This window comes from Protobothrops mucrosquamatus, unplaced genomic scaffold (genome assembly GCF_001527695.2).
Source record: "Protobothrops mucrosquamatus isolate PMUCROS unplaced genomic scaffold, P.Mucros_1.0 scaffold1379, whole genome shotgun sequence".
Taxonomy (NCBI): domain Eukaryota; kingdom Metazoa; phylum Chordata; class Lepidosauria; order Squamata; family Viperidae; genus Protobothrops; species Protobothrops mucrosquamatus.
The window spans coordinates 219,852-247,490 of record NW_015387568.1 but is presented as its reverse complement, the minus strand read 5'-3'; the positions used below and the strand labels follow the sequence as shown (position 1 = coordinate 247,490).

General features: G+C 40.9%; 1 protein-coding gene across 1 annotated transcript; it reads right to left on the bottom strand.

Annotated features, from left to right (window-relative positions):
* Window positions 1-2,756: 2,756 nt before the first annotated feature.
* On the bottom strand, window positions 2,757-25,725 carry RHPN2 (rhophilin Rho GTPase binding protein 2). Its single transcript, XM_015821681.1, has 14 exons — window positions 25,574-25,725; window positions 23,551-23,679; window positions 21,240-21,315; window positions 19,242-19,319; window positions 18,022-18,146; window positions 16,466-16,632; window positions 11,992-12,179; window positions 11,441-11,597; window positions 9,930-10,049; window positions 8,786-8,980; window positions 6,968-7,044; window positions 5,952-6,098; window positions 4,798-4,953; window positions 2,757-3,334 (listed from the first exon to the last, which is right to left on the bottom strand). The coding sequence occupies exons 1-14, from the start codon at window positions 25,600-25,602 to the stop codon at window positions 3,080-3,082; spliced, it is 1,899 nt and encodes a 632-aa protein (XP_015677167.1). The 5' UTR covers window positions 25,603-25,725; the 3' UTR covers window positions 2,757-3,079.
* Window positions 25,726-27,639: the final 1,914 nt, after the last annotated feature.

Below are 27,639 nucleotides of genomic sequence, written 5' to 3'. Positions count from 1 at the left end.
CGTCCTGCCTTCAGGCGCTTTGGAAAATAGTTCTTAGTCTCCTTTATCGGAATTTCTGAGAAAGATAACTATCTTCTCTTTGTTGCTTCTCTCAAATCTTTCCAACATAGCCTGGTTATTCTAACTAGGTTTATGGTACTTTTTCTTTAAAAGACCTTGGACTGAAACCCTGTAGATTTACAAGGTTTCAGTCCAAGGTCCTTTTTAAAGAAAAAGTACCATAAACCTAGTTAGAATAACCAGGCTATGTTGGAAAGACTTGAGAGAAGCAACAAAGAGAAGATAGTTTTGATTATTGGCATCTTTCTCCTATGTGCATATATTATAGCCTTCTGTAACACCTAGCAGTTCTTCAGTTATTTTGGATTATAGTCTCCATATCTCCTCTCTGAAGAAAAAAAATATCCTACTTTGGACATCAACCACATGCATTCAAAATCTCTATGTTCCCTGAATCAAAAGGCTTCCCTATTTATGCTTCAGTGTTGAACTTAGCTAACCATGGCCTATTGTAGCACACGAATTCAGTCACTGCACATTTCCTTGAAGAACCCCAAAATCAAAACTGGAATAAAAATCACAGAGAATGAGATGTAAGTGAAGATAACAAGTCAACCCTCCTTCCAACCTACATTTTATTATGCACTAGAATTAGTTCCACAGCATTGATTGAATATTGCACAATAAGAATAAGCAGCCACTACGGTATTACATTCTTCCTTTAAAAAAAAAAAAATAACAGACCTTCATTCTGAACAACCACAACGGTTAGGAAAAATTAAACTTATCTCATTCATAGTTGCAGTGAAAAGTTGTTCATCGTCACATAGCAGTCAAAACCAGGACTCATTCTTAAATAATTGTTTCAAATTTATATATTTACATCTACTGGGTAGAAACATTAAAAATCCAATTTTTTTTTAAAAAATGACTTCGATAGACCGGCCTTTTCCATTTTTCCTTACTCTATATGCAGTGTCTACCGTAGCAACTTTAAGATATGTAGACTTCAACTCCCAGAATTCCTCAGCCAGCCGTGCTGACTGGGAAATTCTGGGAGTTGAAGTCCACATATCTTTAAAGTTGTCAAGGTTGAGAAACATTGTTCTATTCTAACTTCTTCTAAAAAATTCCTAAAATGGAGGGCAGTCTCAGCTTCTGCTAATGGATTCAATGAATGTCAATAGGAACTTCAATTTTACCCTCCTTAATTTTTTTTTTAACCTATCATTGTTAAGATCAACCCTGTTGGCAATATTTCAGCTTAAACACACAACTATTGTGTAATAGCCAATATTTCAGCTTAATACACAGCTATTTTGTATTAGCCTGCAACTTCAGATAGCGACAATAAAACTCCAAGCATCAACTACTTTTCCAGTTGGGCCTGTTCTTTAGTGTGCTGAACTCCTAAATTTCACTTAAGGCATAGTCAAGTTACTTTATCAACCCATTGGAATGCATCTTCAAAGTGGTGCTCAAAAAAGCCCTCGGTTGATATCCTTCTCAAAAATAGTATTAGGGAGCTAGGCGTATATCTATTTAAAGCAGTGTTTCTCAACCTTATCAACTCAAAAGATGTGTGGACTTCAGCTCTCAGAATTCCCCAGCCAGTATGCTGGTTAGGGAATTCTGGGAGTTGAAGTCCACACATCTTCCAAGTTGCTGAGATTGAGAAACACCGATTTGAATTGAAACCTGGCAGGGATTAGGGATTTGGTCAACAACCAAACTGGCTGATCTCTTTCCAAACTCTTATTTACATTAGCATATTTCTCTACAGATGATTGTATTAGGAAATCCCCATCTTTACTCTAATGCTCGGCAGGTGTAGAAAACGATACCCAGTTACATCAGATCTTGCAAAACAGAAGCTGGTTTTCGATGGATCCGTTCCATGTCACCAGGGCTGAGATTAGTTTCAAGGTTATCCATGGGAGGTTTCTTTCCACAGCATCGGGTGCCATGTCAATGGATGGCTTTTTTTGGTCGTTGGCAAGATGCTAGCGTTTAGTGTGGGAAATTCTGGAAATTGCCATCCTACTTCATTTCCATGTTCCATTTGGAACGCCGGAAACTGCAAAATCCAGTTGCCCGTGGTGATTTAATCCTGCATCTGTGGAAGGCTTCAAAAATAGGCCGAAAAGCTGTTGTCTGAAATCTTTTGTGCAAATCTCGGTCTGTTTATAGAACAACTGTCGGTATTCTTCTCTCTCAGTTACTGCTTTCCACCCTGTTCCCAATCCTGGGCACTGAGTAATGTTTTTTTTTTTTTTTTAAATGTTCTGTTTGTTTAAACCAGGAGTCTCCAAACGTGGTAACTTTAAGATGTGTGGCCTTCAACTCTCAGAATTCTGGGAGCCAAAGTCCAAAAGTCTTAAAGTTACCACATTTGGAGACCCCTCGTTTAAACCACCTCAAAGCAGAGTAGAAAATAGGATTTTAAAACCTTATCGTGTAGCATTGCTTCTACCCCACCCTGTTAGATTTATTCATTTACCCTGTTATTTTAGCATCACCCGGAGGTTCAATAATTTATTTAAGAATTAAGTTTCTGACTAGCTGTGTACACTGTCAATTCACAGAACATTACAAACTGGCCTATAGCCTGTTTCTCATTCATTGGGCTTTAAAGTAATTGGCAAGAGAACCACGTTGATCCTGCATCATTGCGGCCAACAGTTCTATTACTTCTCCCAACGTAGGTGAGAATGTCAACCATGGGGCATTACTGTGCTTACACATTCACATTTTTAAAACAAAACAAGACAAAACGAATCCTCAGTCTTCGCAACAGAAGAGCTGCAGAACCATCCTGTTGTTTCTCACAATAGCTCATAACTAAGCCAGAAACCTGGGCAGAAGTTTGAGTGGGCTCCAAGAACAAGTAGGCACATGATGTGTTCTTCAAAAACCTTCCGATCCTTGCAAATTGTACAACCCGGAAACAGTTTTGAGCGGGTAGTTGTTGCTTTAAGTTGGGACTGCTCAACTCTGGATTCCTAAAGGCTACATTGTGAATCCACAATGTCCATTCTGGGACCCTTTTCTGGGCGACGGCGCCCTCGGTCTCCAAGTCCTAGTACAATGAACTATCGGTATTGAAGAGTGTGAACGGGGTTGACAGTTTTTTCTTAATGGCAGAGGTTCCACTGACAGCCGAAGGCAGGCAGAGGGTGCTGGCAGCTTTTTGTCTGTTTTTGGTTCCCCAACTCAAGAACGACGGTTTAGGCGTCACCTTCTTGGCCGTGTCGGTTCTCTCGTCTTCCATGGCCAGACATATCAGGGAGTACGTTTTCTGCATGCCCGCTGAGTAAGTGGCACATTTGTTGTGCTGTAGGGGAAAGAGGAAGAGGGACCAGCATTTTAAAAAAATAAAATAGATTCAGTCAACACAAAAGGGGAAGCAACGTTTAAACTACAGGTAGCCCTTGACTTACCGCAGTTCAAAGTTACAACGGCACTGGAAAAAATGACTTATGATCGCTTTTCACACGACCATTGCAGCCTCCCCATGGTCATGTGATCAAAATTCAGACACTTGGCAATTGACTCCCATTTATCACGGTTGCAGTGTCCCTGAGTCATACAATCCCCTTTTATGAAGACAATGGGGAAGCCAGATTCACTTAACCGTGTTACTAACTGAATAAGTTAAGTCAGTGATGGCGAACCTTTTAGAGACCGAGTGCCCAAACTGCAACCCAAAACCCACTTATGCATCGTCGGGTGCCGGTAGGTGTGGCCAATTGGGTGGGTGTGGCCCATTGGGTGGGCGTGGCTGTGGTGGTAACAGCAGACTGGGTGGGACTAAAATGTTCAATCAATTCCAACTTTGCAAGATCTTTTTTTTCCCGCGAGAAGTTGAAATTGACTGATTGATTGTACCTTTTTTTTTTTTGCACACGGTGGCGGAGGCCTAAAGCGAAAAGGTTTTATAAAACCCAGCTGAAGGCCTAGGACTGGGGCGACGGCGCGCGTGCCTACAGAGAGGGCTCTGCGTGCCACCTGTGGCACCCGTGCCATAGGTTCGCCACCACGGAGTTAATTGATTCAAGGTCACTGGCAAGAAAGATCCTAGAATGGGGCAAAACTCACTTAACAAATGTCTCACTTAGCAACAGAAAATTTTGGACTCAATTGTGGTCGTAAATTGAGGACTACCTGTATATTCTATGACAGGAGGATATTCTGCTTCTGCATTTCATTACATTCCCCCTGGGCTAGTCTCCAAGTCTATGTAGGTGGACTATTATTAAATTTGGACATGAGATTTGTCTCCTTGTGACATCATTTCTGAACAGGTTTCTTTGCCCAAAGTGAAATTTCCAAAACCCGTAGTTGCAATGAGCAACAAAAATAATGAGGGTCATTTTCTAAGCAAAACCTGTGCAGGAGATTAGAACAATGTCATATTTGCTATAAAATTTTTTTTTTAAAGCAATTAAAAGTTGCAAAGCTTGAAACAATGCTGAAAGAATAGACATTTTGTCTCCCCAGTTCCCAGTTTAGTTTAATCTTTTTTTTTCCCCAAGGAAACCAATTAATCTTTTGTTATGTGCTACGACAATTGGAGTGGAGGGTGGGGTTTTGAGAACTAAAATAAAAAGGGAAATGGAGGTCAGTTTGCTTTGGCTACCCAACTCCAAACAAATCTAGGTGGCTTATGCTTAAAATAAGCAGGAACAATTAAAAAGTAAAAAAGCATCATACAGGGCCAGATTATTGATTAAACATAGTGGATATCTTGCTGCTCTGATAGTCTTGTAGTGAAATTCTGTTCGCAGCTTTACTTACCAAGGAAGGTGTGTTTTCTTGACAGCTGATCACTTGGATCTCAATCTCCTGCTCTTTCAAATTCTGGAGCTTTTCCAAGACGTCACTCGTCCCCAACCATTTGCAATCCGTGCCTTCAACCGCAGTCACGGTGTCTCCTTCTTTCAAACCTGCCAACTAAAAAAACCATGGGGCATTGCTCGGCATCAGCTAAGCCCAGGCAGAATCCGGTAGACTTTCCTAACCAGCTTGAACTGCCCAGCTTCACCATGGAAGTCAGATTAACATGATGGAGGATTTTAAACTACACTCCTATCTCTAATCACACAGGATCCGTGTGGCGCAGTGATTAGAATGCAATACTTCAAGCTAATTCTGCCGACTGCCAGCAGTTCGATCCTGATTGGCTCAGGGTTGACTCAGCCTTCCATCTTTCCGAGGTCGGTAAAACGAGGACCCAGATTGTTGGGGGCCATAGGCTGACTCTGTAAACTGCTTAGAAGGGGCTGTAAAGCACTGTGAAGTGGTATATAAGTCTAAGTGCTATTGCTATCTGTTGATTACAAAGGGATATAAACCTAATCACTCAGCCAATCATTTGGCAATAAACTCCACAGTGCTCAGTGAGATTTCCTTCTGAATCAACAGGTTCATAATTTCATTAATAAATAAACTCCTATATTGTGCTGTTAAGCCCTAATTTTTTTCCCCTTAGATTTGGTTTAGCATGCTAAGTGGATCTAGCCAATTGGGATTTATCTGCTACTCCAAGGTTAAGCAATCTATGATTTAGTGGGATGTATAAACTCAGTCTTCAAGATGTTAACAGAGGATGAAGAAGGATTACTACTCTACTCTTTCATTGCCTACAAGGTACAATCAGGTGCATCTACCGAAAATAGACAAATGTTTAAATTGTACCAATCCAAAGGGTTAGGAAGAATCCCACTTTTCTTTTAGATTATAGTTTACAATAGAGTTCATTTTTCAAATTCATTCAGTAACATCAATATCTGGGAGGGCTTTTCAAATCGCAAAATAAAAGCCCATCAAAGAAAGGTGGTTAAGTATCTGATGGGTTCTAATTCATTTTTCTGTGAGTTGTGTAGAAAATTCCACTGAAATTAACCCTGGCCCCGCGAACAATTCTACGAAGAGAAACCCCTGGATCTTACCGCTGCAGGAGAAGCTGGGTCAATGCAGTCAACCTGTACTGGTGGGCCTCCTTTGACAGTGAACCCCAACATGCCATCTTCACAGCAGAAGTGAATGAGACGAGGGGGTGACCACCTCTGCTTGGCTGAAAACACCGCAGGTGGGCCCTGAGACACAGAGAGCAATAGAGTTAAATTATTCAATTCACATTTTGCAAATGTTAATGTAAATTACAGAGAGCTTTTCTCCCTACAGATATTTCCCCAAAATCTTCTGTTTTCTCCTAGTAGTGTCTATGCAACTGTATAGCAGTTACTAATTTACATGTTATTCTTCATGGGTTCAATAAAGCCCCAACACACATGGTACTTTAACAGTGAAAGGGGGTCTTCTGGCTTTACTAAATATAGTGTTCTTGATTATAATTTGTTCAATAACCCACAGCTGAATAACAGAATAACAGCATTGGAAGGGACCTTGGAGGTCTTCTAGCCCACCCCACTGTGCAAACAGAAAACCCTATACCGTTTCAGACAAATGGAATCTCTCCTTAAAAACCTCAGTATTGGAGCACCCACAACTTCTGGAGGCAAGCCGTTCCACTGATTAATTGTTCTAGCTGCTTGGGGTCATATTACAAATCACAGACATTTTGCAATCCACAGTAGTGGATCCATACAATAGCCTAAGGCAGAATGAACTTTATAGTGATCTGCATCCAGGCCACCGCTGTCACCCTCATGGTTGGATTAAGTTATAAGCCCAGCCATGGTTTGTTGAATCAATCCCTCTGGCTGGCTCCACACAGCATATTAAGGCATTAAAATCTACAAAGGGCTGGGTTTTACACAGCATCCTGTTCATAAGTAGGCATGACCCACTGCTAGTTTGCGGTGAGGAGCCCTCCCAAGGGATAGATTCACATTTCAGGAAGCTGGACATTATTTTCATAGTCATTTTAATTCTGATGCAAGAAGGCATTCACACATATTAAGGGCAACATGTCATAGTGACAGAGCAGTTGGTTCAGACATACCAGCCTTTCGAAGAAGTCTCTCACTTTCACGTTAGAGAACAGAGGAGGAATCAGTTCTATTTTGTGATTTGTGTTGGCTGGAATAAAAGCAAAGCAAATAGAATTATTATCTTTTAACCACTTCTGGGAAGCAAAAAGCATCACGTTTTCTTTTGGTACCCCTCTCCCAATTTCATAGCAGCTGTGTGATGTAGCTTAGCTTGAAGATCACCGCAAAATCTTAAATCTTTGAAGGTTTTTTTCTTCATAGCTTTAGAAGCTCAGCAATCTATATATTCCAAGGGGACTAAACCTGTATCCACTTAGAATCTGAATCATGTTAGCAAAGATTCTGATATTATATTATATACTTTTTTCATTTCTTATGGGACTACTCTTTATGGATCCACATCTACCAAAGCCGAATTTTGCAAATTGGGACAGTTGAAAATATCATGGCTTTAGAAACATTTTAAGATCATATTTTTTCAGGCTGTAAAATACAAGATGATTATGACAGGATCAAAAGAGCAGCAGGGAAGCATTTGCTAAAATTGAGTTCCCTCCATCGATAGGAGCTTGTTAGTTTCTACTTGCAATTTTAAGAGTCTGCTTTGATTTTTGTTAATTAATTCTTAGGCATTTTTAAGTATGCTAAGAGGATAAGATAGATTAATAAACCACCATGGGAACACTTAGCTTAAATGCAGCATTAAAAACCTGGGAATTAATAATACAATCAATAAATGGCAATAGCTGCCTTGAAAGAGTAGCTACCAGCTACTCAACATAAGAATTGAACTGAGGTTTCACCGTTCAAGCAACTAAACAGCTTTAGCTGAACATAAAAATTGAATTGAGACCTCATATTTCTAGCAACTAAGTAGGCTGAAAAGTACAGAAAAAAGCCCAGCAGAAATGGTACATTGTGAGTCATGTCAGCCAGGAGGGTGTTATATGGTAGGATCCAGGATGAGACCCTTTTCTGCTGTGACCCCAATATTCTGGGACATCATCCCCTCTGCCCCATCCCTGGAGATCAAACTGGCCCTTTCCTGCAGGCTTTTCGTAAGTCCCTGAAAACTTGGCTTTGCCAATAGGCACGGGAACCCACAAATGTGCTGTGATAAAGCTGGTGCACTGGCTGTATTGACTGTTTGAATGAATGAGTTTTATGTATTTTATGTTTTTTTTAAAAAAATGTTTATACAATATTTTTCTTGTTGTTAAGTGGTTTAAATGGCAGTGTTATTCTTTTTTTCTGTTTTTATAAGCTGCCCAAGATTATATACTATGTATGAAATTGATAGCTATATAAAATTGGATGATAGATAGATAGATAGATAGATAGATAGATAGATAGATAGATAGATAGATAGATAGATAGATAGATAGATAGATAGATAAAAATACATCGCTAGCTAGATCGATTGATCGATACATGACAGTTGTGATAGATGAATAGATAGAAATGATCTGATGATAGAGATGATATATAGATGATAGACAGATATGATAGAGGATAGATAGATGACACACAGACAGACATCGATAGATGATAGATTTGAATCTATCCATGTGATGAAATGTAGCAAGGAGGCAGATTCCTCGGAGGGAGGTGCATTCCTGAGGAGTTAAAAGACAACTCCATCCGGATATTATGTGTGAGAGAAGAAGAGTGAAGACAGCCCCTCCCAAATAGTTCTCAGAGTATACGGTAGATGCAAATTGTAGGTTGCTCTGTCTGGGCAGATGTTGTCTATAGGTGTGAATCACCACAAGTTATTCTATCTAAACATGGATTCACTCCTGGGTCACCCCAGGCCGAAAAGGACTTACACAGGATATTGGGTGCCAGCACCAAGCTAAAGAAGTCCTCTTGTTGCTCCTGCTGGGTGTATTTGAGAAGGGACCGCTTGTGTGAAACGGACAAAATCTCTTGAAGGATCTCTATATTCCGGAGCTTTGTGCATAAGCTGCAAACCCTTAAGGCTTCTTTGTGATAAAGGAGGGCTCTGTGCAAATGTAGTCTTCCTGGAGAAGGAAAAAAAAGGAAGGAAGGAATGGGATGGATTTTTGCACCATAAAAACCCAGGATTTTTGAAGCCACAACAGCTCAGTCTATCAAGAATCCTACAAATCACCTTACTTAGTGTGATTTGTTACTCTGTGTGTGAACGCAATTATTCTAATCAAGTCAAAGCTGTACAAATTAATGATGATGTGTCTACTACAGCAGTGTTCTTTCAACTTCAACCACTTTAATGGAACCCATGCTGGCTGGGGAATTCTGGGTCCATGCCTCTTAAACGTGCTGAGATTGAGAAACGGTGACTACAGACAAGCCTTTCTTCCCAAAAGTATAGATTTTACCTGTTTGGGGAAGCTAAAATAACATATCCTGAAGCAAAGAAATGCTTGGAGGTTTTAATCCACGATTTTATCAACCGTGGCTACTTAAGATAAGATAAGATAACCTTTATTGTCATTTTTATACTGTGTGGGCACAACGGCACACATCAAAAATGAAATTTAGTTGCTCGCTCTCAAAATGAAACACATACATGACACACCACCTAAACATACTATGAACAACATATGTATATGTATAGACCCACATCCCTACATATACGTAGCAATAAATAGTAAATATTGTCCATCTTGAATATATAACGGAAGGAGGAAGCTTGAGAGTTCGCAAGGTTAATGCTGTATGGAATGAAACTCTTGGCTGAATCTGGATGTTCTGCTTCGGATACCACGAAGCCCCCTCCTCCCAGAAGGGAACAAGGAAAACAGGTTGTGGAGAGAATGTGTAGTGTCCCAGATAATCTTGCGGACCCTGCTCAAGCAACGCTTCTGTGCTATGTCCTGGATGGGCAGGAGGGAACTGCCAATGATCTTTTCGGCCATTCTCACCACTCTCTGCACCGCCTTCCTGTCTGAAGCAATGGATGATATCTTAAAAAAAGTTCACCCTTACCTAGTTGTTTACGCTGGCTTCTATCTCGTAAGACAGCTAAGGGTGTCATCCCCTCGGGCATGTGGTCGTACAGCTGGCCAAAAGCCTTTTCCTGTTGATCTTCATCATCAGTCTGATGTACTGGGGTTGTAAGAACAAATACAAAGGAAAGAGAAGATAAACATCACTTTACTTTCATTTGCTGCCCAGGTGAGATGCCTCCAGGCCCGATGAACAAAGAGGAACACTCAATGGCAACCATCAACTTCAGAACCTGTTTTTCTCCTGGATTATGGCTTCTCACATTTCAGTCTGTTCCGAACATTGTTGGCCAGAAGTGATCTTTCAATCAGCAGGTTAAAAGCCCCTTTTCCAACATTGGTGGACCAGAACGCACCAAGGAAAATAGAGCATTAGGGAAGTCTACTTGTGCCTAATTCCAACGTATTTCCTATTAAGGGCCAGTCAGGTCTAATGCTTTACCTTTTCCATTAAGTAGAAACAATCTTAATGAATTTATAATCCACCTAAGTTTTGTTTTAGGGAGGGATAGATTTTTTTTCCTCTCCTATCTCTTGCTGAAAGCTCACACTCCCAACACTGAACCTTTCCTTTAAGTAGGACTAGGAATATCAAGTCTTTTTATATAAGTTAACGTGAAAAGCAATGCATGTTTGCCATCTTCCTGTTATCCTCACTGTAGTTCAGACAATGGGTCTTTAGTCTAAAGCATCTTACCAGACCTAAGGCTGCAATTGTGCTTCATTAGCAACGTTCCTCAATCATAATAGAAGGAGAATAATAGAATGCATTGAAAGGCTGAGCAAAAATGGAATTCTTTGGTGGGGAAGTAAAATCAGCTATCATAACTTATTAATAGTAGGATATAGCACAGCCTTATTCAACTGGGATCGCCAGATCTGTCAGTATCACCAGATGAGCGCTGAAATCATTCTAAAAACGACTTCCCCCTACCTTTTCATTCTTATTCTAATACTTCAAAGAGGAAATACAAAATATTCAGTGAATTGATTTTCTTCATTTTGGAGGGAGCTTGCATTGCTCTTTAGCTTTCAACCACTGAATTTTGACGGTGTGAACTTCAGAGAGAAGAGCTCCAGGATTCATAAGAGTTGTGGGGACTGTGCAGTGGGCTCCAAAAAGTCAAGATTGCGAAGTCAATCCCATAATCAAAGCTGCCATCTTAATATTTTTTTTTAAGGATCTCTTCCCCCCTGTGGACTCCCCAAATGGAAATGAATATGGGTATATTTTCAGAATAGTTCCATTTCTTGGTTCCCAATAAAGGAGAATATTTGTAGCTCAGGGTTGAAATGAGGGGTCCTTGGTGATCTCTGAGCTTGCTTGTTTTCTTGCAGACGTTTCACTACCCAGCACTGATGAGGTTACCTAGTTTGGCTAATGAAAGGTCTACAAGAAAACAACCAAGCTCAGAAAGCACCAAGGACCCCTCCTGTCTTGGTCCATTGATAGGTACACCAGTGAATGTACAAATCTGACAATCTTCTTACATTGGTGGTCACTCAGCATAGTGGCCACAAAATAATGTGCCAGAGCTCTGAAATGATCCGATTTGACTTGAGCCAGTTTTGACCAAGAGTAAGGGATGGTCTCCTTGACCGGTGCTTGACTCATCGCGGTGTCCACAAGCATGTACATCTCTCCAACCTTAAAAACAAAGCAGAAGACCCACGTATGAGCTACTGACTCTATATTAAAAGCTCACTCAAGGCACTCCGTATTGGCGCTGATCAACTTTATAGAGTTATTGGAATCTATACTTAAAGATATTGTTCTCACCAAGGATGAAAAAGAGAAAAGAACTTTAGCAATAATTACAGAGGATCTTGTTTTCTTCACAGATATTCATCACTGAATCTAAAAGGCTGAGACTAACTTTCAGAAAGAAAAGCAGCCCTCTAGTCTTCACTGTTGAAATGAGTTTTGATCTTTTTGATCTACCATGGAGGGGAGGCTCAGGACAGCATTACAAGACCCTCTTCTGCCTCCCTCACATCCCATAATAGGAAAAGCTGTTATAGTATATAATTACGCAGCTTACCTTCGCTACTTCCTGGGCCATTTTTATAAGCGTGAAAAATTCATTCCGTATCCCAGGAAGGCAGATCTGTTCAAAGATGCACTCCTGAGCTTGAGCGAGCATCATCTTGACCAGCACACTCAACATGGCAGGACTCATGTCGTAACTTGGAGTGTGAGTAAAAGTTTCTTTTAGATAGTTCAGAACTCCTGAAATTGGGGAAGAAGCAGAAAAGAGGACTCATAGAGCATCAGTTCCATAGCCTCACGGAAAACACAATGGTGGCTGCATTCAGCCAGTCATCTCTCAGTTTGAATTAGATTTACATGTTTGGGTCACCCAAACATTATTGAGGCAAGTCAAAGCTTGCCTTCAGTACTATTACTTTATTATAAACATTGTCTGGGGGATTCTAGAAGAGTATTTCCCAAACTTGCCAACTTTAAGATGTGTGGACTTCAACTCTCAGGATTCCCCAGTCACCATGATAGCTGGGGAATTCTGGGAGTTGAAGTCCACCCATTTTAGGGTTGCCACGCTTGAAAAGCACTGTTCTAGAAGATGCCGTAAGATGTCCAGTTCTCCTACTTCCAACAACGCACTTCTATAAAGTGTTTTCAATGTTTTTATTTTCATTATTTATTCATTAATTTTTTTTTGCTGCCCATCTCTCCATAAGGGCAAGATATACAATCTTGGAAACAGCCAATTTTCAGCCTTCATTAATGAGTTTATTAATGACGATCTTCTCAACTCCTTAAACCTTTTCCAGCTCAATGGTATTGTCATTTATGAGATAAGCTACTAACAAACTCTACTCTTATCTCTTGGCTCTTTTATGTTCAACATTCCTTCTGTTACTTTTACAGTCATTTATACATTTCTTTAGCGGGTAATTCCCGGCTGTCTAACCACGACATGGCATTTAAAGTTAGGAACTAGGCGATTTTAAAAGAAATAAATCCAAAATTTGGACAAGGTGATTCATTGATATTTGATTATATAGCAATAGCACTTAGACTTACATACTACTTCACTGTGCTTTACAGCCCTCTCTAAATGGTTTACAGAGTCAGCCTCCTGCCCCCAACAATATGGGTCCACATTTCACCGACCTCGGAAGGATGGAAGGCTGAGTCCACCTTGAGCCAGTAAAGATTGAACTGCTGGAAGTCGGCAGAATTAGCCTGCCATACTGCATTCTAACCACTGCACCTGAGTTAACTCTTTTAAACACAGCCCATGCCCACAGCTAACAAAATAACAAGCTACATTTGAAACGACTTCAGCTGTCAGGGAAAACCCTTCAGTATAAGATTATTTATCCTTGGGTTTCCGGCTGAAGCATCAAAGGCTCTTAATGACAGAATGGAGAAGGTAAACATATTTTTTTTGATGTAGCCAAGTTGGACATGTGCAAAAGAATAAGGTGCACGTAACTATATAATTCAGTTTACATATGCTCTTTGGTTTCTACCTGACCCTAAACGAGCAACAAAGAATAAAAAAAAGACAAATAATGTTGGTAGATAAGTTCTAAAATATTTTCCTCCTTATTTCACTAGCATGCCGTGTTTATTATTCATGTTACATGACCCAATCCATTTTTAATAAGAGGAAGGTAAAGGCCCAAACAGGGCAGAAAATGTGTGTGAAGACCTCAATTATTTTCAAATTATTGGAAAACAATTGCAGTTATGCAGTTCCGATTATGAAAGATGGGGACCCCATCTCTATTTTTTTATCTATAATTTCTATTATTTTTTTGATGCAACCTGTCAGCCCAAATATAGGAGGAAGAAATCTTTTGCCTGTATCAGCTCAATCTAGAGCTGTCCACAGGCAGGTAGTCGCTACTGCGACATCGTTTGTATTTCCTAAATTTTTGGATTGCTAACAAAGAATTAAGGTGGACTGGGATAGCTATTTCAAGCTGATTAGCTCTCATTAGCCAGCCATACCCTTCTGCAAGCAGCCCAGGTTCAAATCTCAGAAGGGTATGGCTGGCTGATGAGAGCTAATCAGCTCAAAATAGCTATCCCAGTCCCCCTTAATTCTTTGTTAGCAATCCAAAAATTTAGGATATATATATATAATCAATCAATTCCATCATCATAACAATTGAGAGGAGAGAAAAAAAAAACAAAGGGGCATTTGTGAAATTGAGAAAACTCTGAGCAACTCTGTCAACCTACACTCAACTTTCCCCACAGGGAAACTAAAAGCTCATTCAAGGCTGTGACAATATGACAAATCTGTCAGCAGGCAAACTTTGCCAGACCAAACCAAGTTGGACCTAATTCAAATAAATTCCAAACAAACCAATTCTTTGGGAACCTGAAAAACAAACATTTGCTGAAGCTTCAAATCCGTAGTAGCACTGAGATCAGATAATCAAAAAAAATGCATTGTTCCCAACTGGTTTGTCAAGTTTTATTTCCACAGAAATGGATCGTTGCCCTGAGCCCTGCTTCAAACGTCCTCTCCCACCCACCCAACATTGAGTGATCAGTGTGAAATTACTGTGAAATGCGAACGTGAAGCAATATCAATCTTTAAAGAAACTCCTCATGCCCCACTCAAGCCCATTCTGTCAAATACTCATGTATGCAAACAAACCATGGTTTGCAAATTAAAATGGTAAGGTTCACCCAACATCCTAAGACAAATCTGGACAAATCAAAGTACAATTTGAATCCAACTAGTGATTGGGGATGCTTGCAAATGTGGGTAGCCTTATTAGAAAGCTTGCAGTTCTGATCACCAGATGTCATGGGCTGTTTTATATCACAACTCTGACAAAATGTTTAAAAAATCCCAGAGGGAAAAATTCAGAAACTTCAGATAACGTTTAACCAATTCTGCCACTTCTTAAGGATGTATGAAATGTTTATTTTATTACTCAGAATCCATAATAGAACGTTTGTTCTTTCACCATCTGCTCTTTGGTAATGCCTTCCTGTATGTTTGTATGCTCAGGGTTGTGTTTATAGATGAAAACCTTAGCAACAATCTTTCATTCTGTCCACAAAGGTCCATGGGCAGGGTTTGAATAATATGGCATGACTTTCATCATAACTGAATTCTCAACATCTCCCCCCCCTTTTTTTTTTTTCCAAAAAGCGCCAACGTGTTTTCTGCAAATTTCTTTTCTTCAAAAAATTAGTAATTATTTTCATTAAAGATTATTATCTGGTGGTGATACCGGTGTACTCCATATTGAAAACCATTTTGCACATTATATATACCTACATATGAATTTGCTTCCTCAGTTGAAGGTGGTTGCTCCTAAGATTTTACTATGAAGAGGAACAGGCCTCTGGACTGGCAATAGTAGTAATTATGGGCCTCGGGAGGAATTAAATAAAATATGGATACCATGAACTGAAACTGCAGTAAATTATATACCGATTGATATAAAGCCATTGGAACCGCAGTATATTACAGCCAAGCTCCCCAGTGTGATATAGTCCTCAACATACCATCACAATATTGAACCAAAAATTTCTATTGCTAAGCAAAACAGATATTAATTGAGTTTTGCCCCATTTATCAGCTGCAGGGATTTGCAACTGTTAAGCGAATCCCTGCAGCTGATAAGTTAGTAACCTGGTTAAGTGAATCTGGCTTCCTCATTGATCCGGCTTGTCAGAAAGTTGCAAAAGGGAACCACATGACCCCAGGACTCTGCAATCACAATAAATATGAGCCGGTTGCCAGGCCTCCAAATTCTGATCAGGGGACCATGAAGATGTCGCAATGGTCTTGTGAAAAATAAGTCACTTTTTTCCAGTGCTGTTGTAACTTTGAATGGTAACTAAATGAACTGTTGTAAGTCGGGAACTACCTGTACCTGCTGACTCAGGGTTTCAGGGAATCCTCCTCCGTCCAACCCCTTTTGCAATTCGTGAGTTAGACGGTCATATAATTGGAGCAAACAAACAAGTACTGTATTGCTGAAAATCCACAACAGCCAGAAAGGCATTGGGGCCGCTGCGTAAGATTGCACAATAGTGTTCCAGACCAGAAAAGATTTGCAGATGCCTGCAAATAGCTGGGGGAGGGGGGAAGTTTGATTGCAAAGAATGGAAAGCAGTTAATGATGGACCAAAATTGTACAGGAGGTCAAATTGTAAGTTATTAATTCTCAACAACAACCATTTGCTCTGGCTAAATAGCCTACTTAAGTGCCTTCCATAAATCTGACAGGGAGGAGGCAGAAGGAGTTAATAACAAGTTTTGAAAAGAATGTTTTCACTAAAAAAAAAACAACAACCCCAAAAAACATTCCTTGCTATTCTTGCTTACAGTTCTTTGGGTGTTAATTCTGTCCAAAGAGTTTGAAATTAAGCTCAGACAGTCACATGACCCGGAAGAGAGACAAACCAGAGGAAATCACAATTGCAAACAAGCGGATTAAGCCAATCTCCAGGCATTTCTTTAGGGGAGGGGCTGTGGGGGGGAACCCACCCCCCACCACCCCTCTGGCTCTTACCTGCTGCCTTTTGAAAAGCACTGATGGCCTTTTGAAGCCCGACTCCCGTTTGCCGATTGCATTTGGTGCCAATCTGTGTGTAGAGGGCTCCGATGTTAAATAAAATGCTGGCTTTTTCCAGCAACACATTCTTCTGACACACGGGGACGCCTGTGAAAGAGTCATACCTTCAATAAAAAACAAAGAGAACATAAATGTTAACAACCCAGGGAGATAAAAAAAAAAAGGGGAGAAATGATTTGTTTTACAATGTTTTTAAGATGTTAAAAAAACCCAACAACGGTCTTTTCCTATTAACTCCAATTTAAATCCAAACCTAGTTTGCATGCCAGTTGGTTCAGAAGCTACAGTGATTCATCTCAGTTACAGACTGATTTCCACAATGGACTAAGGCATCCTTGGTTTAACTAGGGCGGGCTGAATAAAATGGTCAACACAACCCGTTAGTTCACAGATAATCACTTTGTAATTTAGCACAGTGTGTGAACCAGACCACCCTTCCAAAGGCAACTGGATTTTCTTTTGTTTTTTAATCAATCAGTCAATCAATCAATCAATTAATCAATCAAAACAGAACTGGAAGGGACCTTGGAGGTCTTCTAGTCCAACCCCTTGCTCAAGCAGGAGACCCTATACCATTCCAGACAAGTGGCTGTCCAGTCTCTTCTTAAAAGCTTCCAGTGATGAAGCACCCACAACTTCTGAAGGCAAGCCATTCCATTGATTAATTGTTCTAATTCTCAGGAAATTTCTCCTTAGTTCTAGGTGACTTCTCTCCTTGGTTAGTTTCCACCAACGAGTAGGCTGACTTGGTCGCTCAACAGTGTGAAACTGGTGAAGCCGGCACAGCAGCGCCTGCATTTTCTGCACCGCATGAGAAAAGCACATCTTCCTTCCCCTGTCATGACCACTTTCTACAGGGACAATCGAGAGCATCCTGTCATACAGCATCACAGTCTGGTTTGGAGGCATCCCTGCTTCAGACAGGAAGGCGGTGCAGAGAGTGGTGAGGACGGCAGAAAAGATCACTGGCAGTTCTCTCCCTCCCATCCAGGACATAGCACAGAAGCGCTGCTTGAGCAGGGTCCGTAAGATTATCTGGGACACTACACACCCTCTCCACGACCTGTGTTTCCTTGTTCCCTTCTGGGAGGAGGGGGCTTCGTGGTATCCGAAGCAGAACATCCAGATTCAGCCAGAGTTTCATTCCCTACAGCATTAACCTTGTGAACTCTCAAGCTTCCTCCTTCCGTTATATATTCAAGATGGACAATATTTAATATTTATTTGCTACATATATGTAGGGATGTGGGTCTATACATATGTTGTTCATAATATGTTTAGGTGTGTGTCATCTATGTGCTTCACTTTGAGAGCGGGCAAATAATTTCATTTTTGTTGTGTGCCATTGTGCCCACAGTATTAAAAATGACAATAAAGGTTATCTTATCTTATCTTCTTCATGGCAGCCATTAAAAATTGGAACACTGCTATCATATCACCTATTCCTTCTTTTCATTAAACCTAACAATGTTTAATTTTAAGAAAGGTCTTACCAAGTATATAAAATGCCCAGATTTCTACTGGGTGAGAAGAACCGATTCTCAACAAAGCCAAGCTGTACGTAATAGCTCATCAGCATCTCAAGTCCAGATTCGTCTCTGCTGGGTGTCCGGCAGGCCTTTGAATAATAGGACAGATATTAGCTATAACGTTGATATGTGGCCCATCTGAATGCTCTTATCTGCTTGGGATTCAGGAAATAATTAAAAACAGGGCTATTTAAAAGGGCCTTTGGGGTATCAGTGTGACAATCTACTTGCATGGTCTTCTAAGACTATCTGTGGCTTAATTATAGTATATTTATTATATAAAATTATTTATATTATATTTGCATATTTTATGCACACACACAGGTAGTCCTCGGCTTCTGACCACATTTGAGCCCAACATTTCTGTTCCTAAGTGAGACAGTTGCTTAGTGAATTTTGCCCCATTTTACGACCTTTCTAGCCACAGTTGTTAAGGGAACTTAACTTGGCTGTTAAGTAAATCAGGCTTCCCCATTGATTTTTTTTGCTTGTCAGAAAGTCATAAAAGGGGATCACATGATCCCTGGGACACTGTAACTGTCATAAATATGAGTCAGTTGCCAAACGTCTGAATTTTGATCAGGTGACCCCAGAGGGATGCTGCAATGGTTTGTAAGTGTGAAAAACTTTGATCGGTCACGAAACATTGTAAGTCAAGGACTACCTGTAAATGTACAATATATGTATATTATATACAAATAACATCTCTATTAAAATTATTTATATAATCCTAGAATTTTTTTTTATCTTGTTCAAATTATGGTCTAAACTTTGGGCAAGTTCCAAACAGTTGTTTTAAATATAACACTGCTGTTTCCCATGCAAAACAGATCTTGGATGCAGAAAAGTCTGTTTTCGGCTATCAAGGTCAAAAGAGCCTCAAAAGGGAAAAAAAAAGAAGAGAAGTAATAATCATTTATTTGCATTTTAAATTTGTATGCCACCTGGCTCCCAATGATTTGTGGGTGGTTCACCACAAATAAAATAACTATAACAAAATTAATTAAAGATAAAGGAAGAGAGGGGAAGGAGTGGTGGCCCGAAAACTAAATGCACTAAAGAGCAATATTGTATTTCCCTTTTATTATATTTAATTAAAATGAGAATAAAATAGGGACAGGCTCTCTCCCCCCCCCCCCCAAGACTGAAAATCAAACAGCCTTCTTAAAACAGAGCCAGCTTACTTGTCTTAAATCCATAAGATCTGCAATTTCATTTTCATATTCTGCACCATCTTCACTGTAATGTTCCAGAATAAAGTCCTGAAAATAATTAAAATAATCCATTAAAATAATAATAATAATTTTTTTTTAAAAAAAGTCTCCAAATCACGTATTTGTTTCATTCAGGCACAGACATAAATTAAAATATGCAACATTCTTCCAAGAGGAACTGAAGAAATCTACCTAAGAGATTTACCCAGAATGATACTTTGAGTTGAGAAGTTGGATTTAAAGATAGACTTCCATTCCATTATACAATGCATTTTGTCTCCCTGACCATCAGCATTTCATTGCAGTATATACCCTCAAACCTAATTTAAACTTCTGGACAATCAATGCTGCATGTTTGTGAGTTATGTCAGAGGATAAACATGTTTCTGAATGTAACAGAGAAAACAGAAAAATGAAAAGCTTAGATTAGAAAAATATATCTATGACCTGATATAGGGAAAGTGTCCACATTAAATAGCATCAGAGTGATTTGTTTTAAAAGTCTCGTGCTGTATATCATAAAAGGTTTCCCAGGAATTCACAAAGTTTATGGGAAGCTAGGTTCCTAAACACTACAATGAAAGCTGTGAATGAAATGTGTATTTTCTTCCGCCCCACCTAACTTAAAAATGTATTTTAAAAGCCAAGATGAACACTATCTCATCAATACAGAGAGTAAACTGGACCGTCTGCTCATGTGACTAGATGATCTTTTGATCTGATTAATGAAGCTATTGCTTAAATTCTTATAGATATTCTGATTTATAGCCTATATTGCAGGCAAACTCTGTCCACATCCTGCAGTTCAATCTTGACGGGGCTCAAGGCTGACTCAGCCTACCATCCTTTCCAAGGTCGGCAAAATGAGGACCTAGATGGTTGGAGGCAATATGCAAACAGTGCTTACCTTGTAAACTGCCCAGAGAGTGCTATAAATCTCTAAGGCAGGGGTCTTCAAACTTGGCCCTTTTATGACTTCTGGACTTCAACTCCCAGAATTCCTCAGCCAGCATGTCTGGCTGAGGAATTCTGGGAGTTGAAGTCCACAAGTCATAAAAGGGCCAAGTTTGAAGACCCCTGCTCTAAGGGGTGATATATAAGTCTAAGTGCTACTGCTATTATACTGAAGTTCCTTGACATCAGTAGTTCTTAAGCTTGGCAACAACTTCCAGATGTTGTGAATGTCAGTTCTCAGAATTCCCCAACCAACGTGGTCATTGGTGAAAATTCTAGAGTTGCCAAACATTGTTTACCTCCACAACTGGCCAGGTAAAAGGGGGTCATCCCAAATTCCAAAGTCTGCTGGACTTGTTTTCTGGTAGGACAGAGGACTAGCAGGTCTGTCCTGTCATTAGGAGAATAACACTCAAAGGGCCCTGGATCCTACCCTTCAGCCAACTAGCTTCCATAGCTAATTTTGACACTTCCTGGCCCTTCCCAAAAAGATGGGCTGCTGGATTTTTACATCTCTTTTATCATCTAGTTCAAAGCACAAAGTCTGGTGCAGTCTCCGATTTTAAAAACAGAAAAGAGACTTGAGGGTGAAATCAAAAGAATAAAGTCCTTAAGTCAGACGTATTCAGCAATTAGGGGAGAGGGAACTCAGATAAAGGCATTGAGAAAGAACTAATTTAATGCAGAGTCTATAAACATTTGCATAGCTACCGGTCAGCAGCTTCTGGATAAATCTAACAACAACAACAAAAAAGGAGTTTTGAAATACCAAAAAGCCATTTTAGGCAAGGAATTCCCATGAAGCCCTATCTCTCTGTCCAAATTTAATCTGATCTGGTTTCTATTGTAATTTGTTAGCTATTTTATTCCTAGGAGAAAGTTTAAATACTTCAGAAGAATACTGGCAATTTATTTTTTATTTTTGAGCAAGTATTTCCTTTATCATGCTTTTTAAATTTATTTATGGGCAAGAGAGCTTAATTCCCTTTAGCGCTGCTGCTTGAAAAAAAATACCTTGAGGGGTACTGCGAAGTCCACATCTTTCGTCTCTTTCAGGCCAAGGGGTATCAGAGGAATGCTAAAAGTTTCCCTGCCGTTAAAAGAAGAAATGCACATTAATATCTTTGATTTACACAGCTGTGGTGGAAAGTTGGTGGCTGAGGAACTGCTGTATATAAATCACTGTCGTGATCTGGACTTCCTCATTTCATTCAGCACTGGCACAAGACACGCCCGTCCCCTGTGGCTTAAAGAACACAACTTTTTCAGGCAAAAGGCCACACTTGATCTTTGACTGGCATAGTGGGGGGCCATGCTCCAAGAAAATATGTGAGCTCCCCATGCAGAATAAAGCAAAGGCAGGCTTAAAACTCAGCTTGCTTTGATTCAGTTTACATTCAGTTCAATGAAAAATAAATTCCAATAATGATATTCGCTTTGTGCTATTCTTCCTTATGTTTTAGTCATGTTTTGGGGTGGTCACAAATATCCACAAGTCTCGAAGGCAACTTTTGCAGAAGTTCTTGGAGCCACAGCAAGAATCCAGGGGCTAAGGGTAACCTGGGACCACCTCCCACTGGCCCATGTTTAATTAGCTGGAGCTAATTAAACTATAACCTGGAGCCAGCCTATTTAAGATAAAAGGATTCCTAAGTAACCTTCCAGAGTTTATACTTTTGTTTACCTGCCTGCCCATCTTAGAACATCCTGCTCCTTACATCCTGCAATCTAGTTACTTAGTTTACAGATGTAATCTTCTCCAACTTCCTAGAAAACCACTGGATTCTAAAAGTTGCCAGTGGAAATACTCACAGGAAAGGGAAATGACCCATCACAGTGAGATGGATTTAGGAAGATAGCCAACGCAGCAAGGATGGGGAGCATAATGACCAATTAGCATGAACAGCAGGAGCAACTGAGCCCTGGAGACTTCTGGTTCTCCAAAGAGATAGAATGACCCCAAAGAACAAAGAATAGTCAGGCTACTAGAAGGAGTATCATAGTCAAGCATCCTTATCTGTTCTTTTGTAAGAAGTAAGGGCAGATCACTTCTCTTCCACATACTGGGGGTGTCCAATCTTGGTAACTTTAGGACTGGTGGACTTCAACTTCCAGAATTCTGGGAATTTCATGGGAAATTCTGGAAGCTGAAGTCCACAGATCTTAAAAGTTGCCAAGGTGGCCACGTACCAAGAGATCCAACTATTCTAGCAAAAAATAAGCAGAGATTCTAAGCATAAATCCATCGCCATCATTTCCACGGGAACATCTATGCATTCCAACGTAACGTTGCTCTTCCCTATTTTCTCCTGGTCCTTCTTTGCCGCTGGCAGGAACAATCCCAAAAGCCATCCCAACAGGAGCAATCTACCACTATTATTTTGAGGCAGCCTGCACTGGAAACAGAAGCACATCTTTCCTTTTGATTTTCAACGTCCTTCTTGTGACCATTTTCGTGAAGCTGCCAACGCTTGTGCACCAGCTTTCTAAGGTCACCAGTGCTCTTGCCAACCCTTGAGATGAATGTAGAGGGCATTCAGTTCCTCCTTCTGACTCTCTGAAATGCCAAATTCACAGGGAGAAAAATGGCAGACGTCCTTCTTCTAAATATCTAACCGAGCTAAGAAACAATCAGGCTCAGAGAAGCATCCAGGACCCCTCATTTCAACTCTGAGCTACAAAGAGAATTCTTTCCCCAGACTGCTACTATGAGTAGCTGCCCAAAAGTCCTTTGCCTTATTCTCTGTAGTTGATGCCATTGAATGCCAGTGAAACAGTAATATCTCATTTGCTTCCAAATAGCGCTGTTGGTTTTTCCAACACTCTTGATACACTCTCCCCATCAAAACCCCAAACTATCGGACGGACCTTTTACAGGAACGCTAAGTTCGGATGTTGTAATGGGAGAGAAACCTCTCAAATGAGCAAGACCAACGATTAGTAAAGGCCATTTTGTGTTTGCCATATTGTAGTACTTGATATTAAATCTTCTGCTGCAAATTCACTCTCTGTTTTTCCTCTTCGCTTCCAGCAGGAGAAGAACTGTCTCTGCCTTTCCTTACTTCATCCAAACCACTTTTTTTTGGCAGTATTAATTACTTTTGAATACTTTTCTCAGAAGCAATTTAAAAAAGCTCTGCCTTAATCCTTGGGCACAGCAGGACCATTTCAGTAATACAGCTTGTTCTTGTTGTCCATTTTGTTTTGTTTTGTTTTTAAAAACAAAATTTCTTTCTTCAGTCTTACATTCTTTGGCTTGTTTGTTTTTGCATCAGGTAGCAAAAAGAAGAGAACATCATTGCAATCATTTTTTTCTTTCACTTACTCCGTGTTCTGATATACCTCCACGGATATATTGAGTCCTTCTAACTCTTCCTTGAGGATCTGTAGGTTGGAATTGACGTAGCTGAGTTCCAGCAGCACCTGTTCTCGTACTTTGGGGCTGGTCGTTGCACTGCCAAAGGAAAAATTAAAAGTTTGGAGAACAATCACTTAATAACTTAAGAATGAGCCTTGCATACATTTTCTCTATTTTTAAAAATTATTTCCTTGTATATATATATTTCTTTTTATGACCCTGTAATCCCTTTTATTGGGATGGAATCAGGGCAACTGAATGGAGCTGAACATTTGCCAGCCAGATGCCCTTCCTGACACCTATGCAGAGTTCACAGCATATATTCTCTCATTGCACTCTGTCTGTTGCGCCGCTCAGACTGTTTCCTTATAATATTTCCCTATTATTTCCCTTTCCTATTTTCTCTATTTTTCAGATTATTCCAGCACCGACATATTGATAAGTCCTCAAAAGTGATGTAAGATTGTTTTTCACACTCACAACTGTTGCAACATCCCCGCAGTCACGTGATCAAAATTCAGAGGCTTGGCAACTGACTAGTCTTTATGACAGTTGCAGTGTCCTGGGGTCATGTGATCACCGTGGTGGCGCAGTAGTTAGAATGCAGTACTGCAGGCTACTTCTGCTGACTGCCGGCTGCCAGCAGTTCGATTCTCACCAGCTCAAGGTTGACTCAGCCTTCTGTCCTTCTGAGGATGAGGGCCCAGATTGTTGGGGGCTCCTGTGCTGACTCTGTAAGCCGCTTAGAGAGGGCTGTAAAGCACTGTGAAGCGGTATATAAGTCTAAGTCAGTGGTTCTCAACCTTTTTAATGCCGCGACCCCCAACCGGTCGTAAGTCGAGGACTAAACCGGTCGTAAGTCGAGGACTACCCAACCGGTCGTAAGTCGAGGACTTTCCCTGCCTGGGAGCGCCGCGCATGTGTGGTTCCGCCCCCTGCGCCGGCCGAGGCGTAGTTGGCAAGCAGCAGAGACGGAGCAGGCCGACCACTAGCTGGCCCAGCTCAAGGGAGGTAAGGCACCTGCCGGAAAAGGGGAAAAAAATGGCGGACAGCCTTGCTTGGCGACCCCGTGAAATGGTCAATCGACCCCAAATGGGGTCCCGACCCACAGGTTGAGAACCACTGGTCTAAGTGCTATTGCTATTTTGCAAACTTCTGACAAGCAAAATTAATGGGGAAGCCAAATTCACTTACCAGCCGTGTTACTAGGTCAATGATGGCAAACCTTTTAGAGCTGAGTGCCCAAACTGCAACCCAAAACCCACTTATGCATCGTCGAGTGTTGTGGCCCATTGGGTGGGCGTGGCTGCAGTGGTAACGGCAGACTGGGTGGGACTAAAATGTTCAATCAATCAATTCCAACTTTGCAAGATCTTTTTTTTTCCCCGCGAGAAGTTGAAATTGACTGATTGAACCTTTTTTTTTTTTTTTGCACACGGCGGCGGAGGCCTAAAGTGAAAAGGTTTTATAAAACCCAGCTGAAGGCCTAGGACTGGGGCGACGGCGCGCGTGCCCACAGAGAGGGCTCTGAGTGCCGCCTCTGGCACCCGTGCCATAGGTTCGCCCCCACTGTACTAGGTTAACAACTGAAGTGCAAAACTCTCTTAGCAACTGTCTTGCTTAGCAATGGAAATTTTGAACTCAGCTGTGATCCTAAGCTGATAACTACTGTAAACTGAAGAAGGATAATGTGGTCAAAAGCATCCCGTTGCATCAAATGGCACACAGCAACGGGCCTGTTTTGAAAGGAAACCATATAGAAAGAGAAGCAGGAGAAGGTCGGTGGGAGAGCAGATACCTCCTTTGAGAGGGAACAGTGAAAACATTATGTAAATCGGCATGCCAAGCTCTGTCTTCTATTTATTCTCAATAAGGTGTTGGAGCGAACGGGGCTGCTGGCTGGGAAGTGAGAGGCTGCTCCTGTTGAGAAGGACAAAGGCTGCATTTTGTGACTGTGGGCATAAAAGAGAGGGAACTCGTGGGAACATACCGGAGGAGGTTTTCTGCGCCAGCTCTCATCCTCACCGCTTTCAGAATCTGCTGGTTTAGGACAGCTCTCCGCTTTTGCAATTTACTCCGGCCGGTCTCTGCGAGGGGGTTGCATCCCTGAATAACAGGAAAGATATCCTTTATCAAAAGGGCAAGACCACAGAAAGAAAGAAGGAAGCCCAATTCTCCCCCACCCCCCCAAAAATAAAGCCTATCTCTAGCCGTTTAGAAACAACTGAGTTCACGCAGAAAAATAGTCCTCCGTCTTCTTGAGAAAGAAGATGCAATAGGGGATGGCGACCGAAGTCCCGCATCTGTAGCAAGAGGGGGGGACTCCAGATGAGGGGGAATTCCAGATGTTGCAGACCTACTGCTCCCAGCAGCCCCTGCCAGGATGGCCAAAGGTGAGGGATGCTGGGAATCGAGGTGCAGCAATTATCTGAGTAGAGTCAAGGCCAGTCTCCTGTCCTTCTGTAACTTTTGGGAAGAGTTTCCAAAAATGGGTTCTGCAACAAACACCTGAAAGATATTAGTCCGTTTCCTTCCCTTCTGATTTTCTTTTTTCTCCCAATAATCAGCTTTTGCAGCCATTCTTCTTATGTAGGCATTTTGCTTCTCCATGGTTTGTGGGGTTATTCCTAGCACACGTCTACTCTTGAAATTTCCTATTATTTCCCACTAATATTTCCCTGATGTTGCCATGAAAACATGCACTGACCTACCCATCACTTTAATAAATGTTTTAAATATTAGGAACTATTATGCTATTTCCTTTCTTTTCCTCCTGATTTTATGGGAACCATAAGCTCCAAATGTCCTGTGATTTAAGATGTTGCATTACAGGCGAGCCTCACTTAGGGACCGTCACTTAGTGGCTAATCAAGATACAATGGACTTCCCCAGAGCTACTTATGTAGTATGGCTGTATTATTATTATCATGCTCCCCAACTTCTTTACTACCTTCTTTTATTGGTATCATTACAGGTAGTCCTTGACTTACGACCACAATTGAGCCCAAGATTTCTGTTGTTAAGTGAGACATTTGTTAAATGAGTTTTGCCCCTTTTTACGACCTTTCTTGCCACAGTTGTTAAGTGAATCCCTGCAGCTGAAAAGTTAGTAACCCAGTTGTTAAGTGAATCTGGCTTCCCCGTTGACTTTGCTTGTCAGAAGCTCTCAAAAGGGGATCACGTGACCCTGGGACTCTGCAACTGTCATAAGTACATGCCAGTTGCCAAGCATCTGAATTTTGACCACATGATCTTGGGGATGCTACAACGGTCATAAGTGTGAAAAATGGTTATAAGCAGTGGTGGGATTCAAATATGTAAACAACCGGCTCTCTGTGTGGATGCCACTTCCAGAAGTCCGTTCTGTGCCTGGGCAATTAAAAAATTAGCTACCGGTTCTGCCGACGTGGTGCGAACCAGCTGAATCCCACCACTGGTTATAAGTCACTTTTTTCAACTTTGAACGGTCACTAAATGTGATAAGTGTGGTAAATCGAGGACTGCCTGGATTATGATCATTGTTACTGTCTTGCTTTGCATGTATACTGAGAGCTTTTGCACTGGAGACAAATTTCTTGTGTGTTGAATCACACTTGGCCAATAAAGTATTCTATTCTATTATGAGCCATTTTCTGAGTTCGGACAGCTACACACACACACACCCCTCCTGTGTGTCTGCTGTCCCTGATGGAGGATCCCATGCGGTCTCACAAGGACTGAGTCTTCACATCTCACTAAACCAAGATGAAATTCAGCATTTTGTACTGAATTACCAGCTACCGTTGACTGAATCTACTCTTTGTGTTATGCCATAAACATGGCACACAAAGTGCAAAGATTGGCACATTGCAATTATGCCAGTAGCAACAAAACCACAGTGAGGCCGAGCTAAATGTTAGCTCCATTGCCAGCAAATCCAGTCTTCAAGATCTGGAAATCTTCAAACTCCTCTTATGTAATGGCATAGGATGACAGAAATTGAACAAGCCACATCCTGAAAACTGACCTATGGATTGTGGTCCTTCAAAAGGAAGTGTTGCCTTCAAATGACCTGGT

Coding starts and splice junctions, on each gene's coding strand:
- RHPN2 (XM_015821681.1), bottom strand. CDS start 25,602: ATGAGAGCTGGCGCAGAAAACCTCCTCCG. Junction 23,680..25,573: donor GGCGCAGAAAACCTCCTCCG/GTATGTTCCCAC, acceptor TTCCTTTGGCAG/TGCAACGACCAGCCCCAAAG. Junction 21,316..23,550: donor GAGGTATATCAGAACACGGA/GTAAGTGAAAGA, acceptor TTTTAACGGCAG/GGAAACTTTTAGCATTCCTC.